This window comes from Tupaia chinensis, unplaced genomic scaffold (assembly GCF_000334495.1).
Source record: "Tupaia chinensis unplaced genomic scaffold, TupChi_1.0 Scaffold000322_1, whole genome shotgun sequence".
Taxonomy (NCBI): Eukaryota; Metazoa; Chordata; class Mammalia; order Scandentia; family Tupaiidae; genus Tupaia; species Tupaia belangeri.
This window is the reverse complement of record NW_006159816.1, coordinates 5,090,863-5,098,562: the sequence shown is the minus strand read 5'-3', so window position 1 is coordinate 5,098,562 and position 7,700 is coordinate 5,090,863. Positions and strand designations below refer to the sequence as shown.

Sequence of the window (7,700 nt, the reverse complement as noted above, 5' to 3'; positions counted from 1 at the left end):
GGGATGGCCACACTGCAGTCCCTTCTCCATTCTCTTCCCAGGACCCATGCACACGTGCCTGGCATGATTTCTAAGCCACCAGTTCTGGGATTCGAACCACAGTAGGCCATGTGGGAGTCCAGCAACATAACTAGTAGCCCATCTGCTGGCACCCAAAATTCAGATATTTTAAGCAATTGAATCTGATCATTGGTTTTCCTAATAAGCATACTGCTAATTACTCTTAGCAGTGGATGTTTAAGTATATATAGTCCAAGGATAAAAATATTTGGGGGCTGTGATTAAGCATTTATTGAGCCACTGTCTTAAAGAGCTATATGAGCAACTACATTAACTAAGATAGCAAGTGAAATGCATACTTTATTATTTGTGTAGGTTTTAGGGATTTTTAAAAAATATTTTAGAATTTTGAACTCCCACATGGCCAACCACAATGTGAGTCCCAGTCCCTGCGGCTTGAAACTCACGCTGGGCGTGTGTATGTGTGTGCTCAAAATCCTGAGAGGATGCTAGAGGACGAAAGATTGCAGCATGGCCTTCCCCCCCCCAGGGGCGGGGGGAGGTGATTTCTTGCTTTCTATCTCTCTGTCTCTGGCAAGCACACGTGTCCTACAGCAAAAAACAAACAAACAAAAAAAAAACTTCCTTGAAAAAAATTAAGACTTTCAAGTATTGACAAATTGACTTATTCATTCAGGTTTTTAAACATTTCAATACAATATTTATTCTTCATATGTAATGTTCCTATTTGACTTAAACCCTAATTAGAATTAAGTGTACTAACAAACATATAGGTTAAAAATAGGATTTGTGAAATTTGCTAACAAAAGTATTTAAACATAGGGAGAATTAATTTCTTTTTTCTTTTTTTTTTTTGAGAGGGCGCGCACGTTCACCGGAAAGACAGAGAGAGACAGAAAGCAAGAAATCACCCCTTAGGGGAGTGGCCACACTGCAATCCCTTCTTCCCTTCTCCTCCATTCCCCTCTCTGGATCTTGGGCACGCACGCACAGGCGCCCAATGTGAGTTTAAGCCACCGAGTCTGGGACTCAATCCGTGGTTGACTGGTGGGAGTCCAGCAACATAGCCATTACACTAACTACTGGTCCCAAGGGAGAATTAATTTCAAATTAGAGTGACATTAAATAGATATTCTGCTGTTATTGGTACACTTGATGAATTTTACAGAAGCCAAGGAAAATTATGTTTTGTACTTCTAGTTAAATTGACATTTAGAAATGAGTTTTTGAACAATTAAATTACTGGGTTTTGAATATTATAAAAACTACACATATGTAAAGAATTACTGTTAAACAGTAAAATTCTTATATGCCTCTTAGATATACAACAGAATTTTCTCTTAAATCCTTCTAAATTTTGCATCTGCCAACATTGATTGAATACCTATGATGTACCCATCATTATGCTGAGCAGAGGGATACAAATGAAATATAGGATAGTCCAGGCGTTTAAGGAATTTATAGCTATATTGGGTAGCCAAGAGTTAATAAGCAAAAAATAAATAAATAATAGAAGAATTTGTAAAGGCTCTTTGAAAGTAAGATGTCTTTTACTTCAAGTACTTAGTATACTGATAGACCTTTAATAACGATTCATTGAAATCTCTACCATTTATAGTAGACTCAATAAAGTTTTGCCGAATGAAGACTGGCTCTGTAGCTCAGCCATAAAGCACTAGTCAGAGTAAGCTGTATCTCCCATGGTGAATCCCTGGTCCAGTTTGCCTGAAAAACACACCCAGTATGTGAAGGAGTAGAGGAAGGAGATCACCATGTGACCAAACTCTTGGGGGGGACGGGGGGGTGCCGATCTCCTCCAATCTCTTTCTCACTCTCACATGTGAGTGTTCTGTCATTAATAAAGAGGAAAAAAGCTTTTAAAGTTTACAAATAAAAAAAGTTCAGAAGCATGTGGCATGGTCTTATTAGTAGTGCAAGACAAGTGTGCTGAATGAGCATGGGAACACATCTGGGGGAGGTGGGACTGGCCTCTGCCATAGAGTAGGCAGGACGGAGGTGAGGGAAGTGTTAGCAAAGATACAGTCTGCAGTAGTCATGTTCCGTGCTTTGTGCCACATGGGCAGCTGTCTAAGCGAAGCACAATATTCCTGTTGAGAAATTATGAGACAGAGTTTTAAAGTACCTTGGGTCCACATATAGGAGATTATAGAATTTAAGCTCAATCACATTGACATTTCTTGTAGATTGTTTAAAAAGAGGAAAATAATAAAAATTTTCAAAACGGGTAATCTAGTCATAGTATTAGGGACAGATTTCCAGAGAAAATTTAAACTGGTTGCTTTTATTTTTTTGAAGCTACTGAGTAATACGATGAAAGCTATGAACTCTTGAAATATGCCCATATACACGTATATAAATAAGCGTATATATATTTATATAGATAGATATAGTTGGGATTTTGTTTTTTGTTTTTGTTTTTTTTAAGTTTCTGAGGTTCATGGTACCTTTCCCAAAGTATTTTTCAAAGGAAGACTCTTGGTGACAGGTTAAATGTAAAGAAGCCCTGTAGGATTTTGATTTGAGGAGCCTGGGTGATTAAGTGATGATGTCCTATAAAGCAGGGGGAGATTGGCAGAGTAGCATAAAATTACCAATTGTTCATGTCCACATTGACCGTGGCTTGGATTCCTGCTATTTCTCATTTGCTCCTTGGCTATCTTTCAGAAACCAAAGAAGTACCTCTGGTATAGATGGCCATGTATAGATTTTACTTCGTACAATTAGATTTATAAAGCTAAGTGAGACACTAGCAATCAAGTATATTTAAAGAGATGTTATAGTTGTTATGAAGTTTAAAATTCAGAGTTTCTCTTTTTCAGGTTTTAGGGCAATCTTGGCTGAACCTAAAAATAAAGCATCTGAATCCTCAGAACAAGATTATTATAGTAACATGAGGCAAGAGGCTTTGGGACATGAACCTAGGATAAATATGTTTCCATTTGGTAAGTAGGTTACCTTTACTATAAGAGCGTATATAGTATATGCAATCTAATTTGACTTTTTAAAAGTACTTTATCTCACTTAATGTATAAAAATGTTGTATGTAGTTGTTTGTTTTTATTTCCCTAAAAGGCTAGTCATGATTTCTATTTTTTAAATAATTACTTATTTAATTTTATTTATTTATTTTAATTTGACCAGACCCACATACAGAGAGAGAAAGTAAGCCACCAGGTCCAGGACTTGAACAATCAGCCACGTGGGAGTGTCCAGTGCCTTAACTACTATGCCCCATCTGCTGGCTCCTTATAGTTTCTAATGTTCTCTCTCTTTTTTCTTTTTTTTTGAGAGGTTTTTGCTATAGGGCACATGCGCTCGCCGGAAAAACAAGAGAGACAGAAAGCAAAACATCACCCCCGCCAAGGGGGATAGCCATGCCGCAGTCCCTTCTCTTCCATTCTCCTCCTGGGATTTCAGGCATACGCACACACGCCTGGCATGTGTTTAAGCCACCAGGTCCAAGACTCAAACCACAGTCAATTACATGGGAGTCCAGCGTCTTAGCCATTATGCCAACTGCTGGTCCCAATTTCTAATGTTCTTAATATTTAATAGTTGCTTTGTTTAATGCATTTATTTATTTTTAAGAAAAATTTTTGCTATAGGGCATGTGTGTTCACCAGAGAGACAGAGAGAAAGTGAGAAATCACTCCCCACGGAGTGGAGAAGGCCACGCTGCAGTCCCTTCTCCTCCATTCTCCTCTCAGGATTTTGGGCACACTCATACACTTGCCCAGCATGAGTTTCAAACCTCCGCGTCTGGTACTCAAACTTTGGTTAGACAAGTGGGAATCCAGAACATAACCATTACGCCATCTGCTGGTTCTGTATGTGTGTATGTATGTATGTATGTATGTATGTATGTATTTTTGCTATAGGAATGTGCCAGAGAGACAAAGAGAGACAGAAAATGAGAAATCACCCCTATAGGGGATGGCCATGCAGCCATCCCTTCTCCTCCATTCTCCTCTCAGGATTTTAGGCACATATACACTTATATCCAGTGTGAATTATAAGCCACCAGGTCCAGGACTTGAACCGTGGTCAGCTGTATGAAAGTCCACCGCCGTACCCACTATTCCACCTGCTGACCTCTGTTTAATGTATTTCTAATTATAGTTTTCTCTGAATAGTTATGCATTATCTACATATTGAATTATGTCATGGTTACTTTTTTGGTTGAGCTCCTGCCTTTATGCAGCTAACCAAAAAGTAAAAAAGATATGTAGAAAGAATCCTCCCAGTATGAGTCCTAAAAGTTACCTCAAAAACTACTACTACTTTAAAATTAGGGCTACAGAAAGGAAAGGAATGATAAAAATAGAGTCTAGAAAAATAGGAAAAGGAGTGATGAAGGATAGGCCTGTGAATTTTATTTGGCATAAACTTTCAGGTAATATCTATGCCATATTTTTCAGTTTTACATGCTATTTCCTGTGAAATTAAAACTATGTGTTTCTGGGACCAGCAGTTATCGTAATGGCTATGTCGCTGGACTCCCATGTAGTCGACCACGGTTTGCATCCTGGACCCAGTGGCTTAAAACTCACGCCAGGCATGTGTGTGTGCCCAAGATCCCAAGAGGAGAACAGAGGAGAAGGGGTTGCAGCTTAGCCATCCCCCATGGGAGGTTATTTCTCGCTTTCTGTGTCTCTTGTCTCTCTTCTGTCTGGCGAGTGCACACGCCCTATGGCAAAAACCTCTCAAAAAAATAAAAACAAAACTATGTGTTTCTGCATATATTTCCGTATTGAAGATAGGGAGGTGGGGAGAGTGTCTGTTTCCTTGTCATTGGTCTGTTCTGTTCATTGGTCTGTTCTGGTAGTACTGATACCAAAAACATTCTACAAAGTACAGTGCCTATGTTTACCGCAGTGAACTTTTTAATTTTCCAGTATTTAAAATGTTAAATTAATTCTTGAATATATAGAAATTTAAAGATTTTATTTGCTTTTTTTTAATGGTTGGAGAACAACAATCTGAATTTTCAAGTTTTGACAAGAATGACAGCAGAGGCCAGGAAGCTATCTCCAAACGCTTGTCAGTTGTATCAAGAGTCCCTTTCACTGAGGAGCAGCTGTTCAGTATTTTTGATATAATACCAGGATTGGAATATTGTGAAGTTCAACGAGATCCTTATTCAAATTATGGTAAAATATTGTCTATATGTTTTTTAAATATACTGCATTTTTTCAAAAATAGCTTTTTCCAATGGCAGTTTTATGTCAGATATTGTTTCTACAACAGGAGTTTTGTTTCCTTTTTTTCTGCTTTAGATTTTTTTTTTCCTAAGTTTATTTTTACTTACTTCTTCCATGAGAAGGAAGACAGAGAAAGGAAAAGATGGAGAAACACCACCAAACAGGGTCCTGGTGCCCTGATACTCCCCTAGTCCCAGGCATCCCCAGACCGTGGATACCGTGGACTCAGTGAGGTCTCTAGATGCAAACGTAAGACCCACCCATGTGGATCATCCTCACAGAGCAGTTTTCCCAGTGTACCATTGGCTGGCCCCCTACTTTAGACTTTAAAATACAATAATTCCTTAGTAAACAAATTGCTAGGAATATAAATCCTTTATACACAACCATACCTTAAAGAAGTATTTTTACTCCCACACAAAAGAGATTATCTCTATTTCTAATTGTATAGCAAATATCTCAGAATAAGATTTCTGTCTATATTTTTGTTTAAGTTTATCCTTCCGTGAGTGAAAGAGACGAGAGAGAACATTTCCAGAAGAGTCTCAATGCCATGATCCACTCCCAGCCTGTTCCTTAGCTGAAATCTCTGCAAAGGAATGTGAAAAATGTTAACTTCTGATTTAAGACCATCTGTTTTCCTACCTTTTGTTTTTCATACATACCACTTTTTCTCTCTATTGGTGTAACTAACCAAAATATATTTCTTCATATATTACTTTTCATCTGTTTTCCTACCTTTTGTTTTTCATACATACCACTTTTTCTCTTTACTGCTGTAACTAACCTACATATATTTCTTCATATATTACTTTTCATATATCACTTTCCATTTCATTGTCTACCCTGTATGATAGAAAACATTATAAAACTTGAAAGTAGATTTCAAAGACTAAAAATTTACATTTTTAAAGTATATTGGTATCACATAATTAAATCCAGTGTCCTAAAAAAATTCATCAGACAGATATATGCTCACATCCCATTTTTCTTAAAATCTGTATTCATATTTTTACCAAATTCTGATTTACACTTCACTTTCTAGGAATACAGCAATCCAAATGTATGTGTAACAGAAGTTTATTTTCTGATGCATGTGATTCTGTATTTACTAGTTGTTCGACATTAGGGTTCCGTGTTGTTTCATTTTTGAGACACGTTAACATAGACTGCAGGCACTCAGTTGGCTTTCTTTTTCACCTCTCTGTTTTCTCTATTTTAGGTCATGGAGTGGTTCAATATTTTAATGTAGCATCAGCTATTTATGCAAAATACAAGTTACATGGATTTCAGTACCCTCCTGGGAATCGGATAGGTGTTTCCTTCATTGAGGATGGGAGTAATGCAACAGAGTAAGTACCTTCAACAAATGTCTAAAGCCAAGCTTTGAGTATACATGACTATGATTTTCAGAATAAAATTTCAGAACAGTTGACCTCTCAGGTGAGAAGGTCACACAAAACAACTTACTGTTAAGAGACTGAATATTTCTAGTTTTCTGTAAACTCTCAGTTGTTGTCTCCAGTCTCCTTAGAAAAATGGCAACACAGATGGTAGCTGCACAGCTTGCATCAATGGTGTGTAATAACCCAAATCAACAGCAATTTTTGGTAAGTAGGTAAGAATTAACCTTTTTTATACCTCAGTAGTATATAAAATAAATGTGACCTTTGTTTATTACCTGTATATGAAAATGTTGCGAGCTATAGTAGCAAATAACATAGGTACTATAATAATACACATCTGTTTTTAGCTATTGGCCAAAAATCCCTGAAGTGAAGCTATTCTTTTTCTCATTTTGTACCTAAATCTTCAACAGCAATTTGGAGGAAGTTCAGGATCACAGTTGCCTCAAATCCAGACCGATGTTGTACTTCCGTCATGCAAGAAAAAAGCCCCTCCTGAAACTCCGGTGAAAGAAAGACTTTTTATTGTGTTTAATCCTCATCCTTTACCTTTAGATGTATTAGAGGATATATTCTGGTAAGATTTCAATTCTACAAAGTTACGCTTTTTTAGCATAATTAATTTGCACTAGTAATTTAGCATTCTCACAGTTTCAAAACTTCCTCTACCTGAGACCTAGCAGGTAGAGATGATTTGTTCCATGGTTTTAAAAACTCCTTATTTGTATCATCTTTTTAAATTTAAGATAATTGCCTTTCCTTCTTTGTGAGTCACATATCCTAAGTCTTTATATAGAATTTCCTTTTATTTTGTTTTGAAGTCATAAAATATGTAGGGTTGTTTTGGAAAGTTGTATATGTAGAAAGAACAAGTTATTCGTCTCTTGATAGAAGGCATATCTATGTAGACTTGTTTACCCGAATTCTTTTCACCGGTCTTTTCCATTGTGATTGTAATTCAACCAACTAGTGTTTACAAAGCATCTTCTATATTTTAGCTTTCTATTGGATCTTTAGTCACGTTAAGTAAATGATTGCTGAAGTGTAGGGA

The 7,700-nt window shown here is 36.9% G+C and overlaps 1 protein-coding gene across 3 annotated transcripts in view; it reads left to right on the top strand.

Moving 5' to 3' along the window:
- The window catches only part of RBM45 (RNA binding motif protein 45), a 20,771-nt gene that overhangs the window by 7,582 nt on the left and 5,489 nt on the right, over positions 1–7,700 (top strand). For 2 of the 3 annotated variants that reach the window (XM_006151665.3, XM_014589015.2), the window contains exons 4-8: positions 2,862–2,984; positions 5,007–5,192; positions 6,466–6,595; positions 6,769–6,853; positions 7,063–7,226. In XM_006151665.3, coding sequence (XP_006151727.1) covers positions 2,862–2,984; positions 5,007–5,192; positions 6,466–6,595; positions 6,769–6,853; positions 7,063–7,226 — 688 coding nt within the window. The remainder of the gene's footprint in view (positions 1–2,861; positions 2,985–5,006; positions 5,193–6,465; positions 6,596–6,768; positions 6,854–7,062; positions 7,227–7,700) is intronic. The other variant, XM_006151666.3, reaches the window with a different exon arrangement.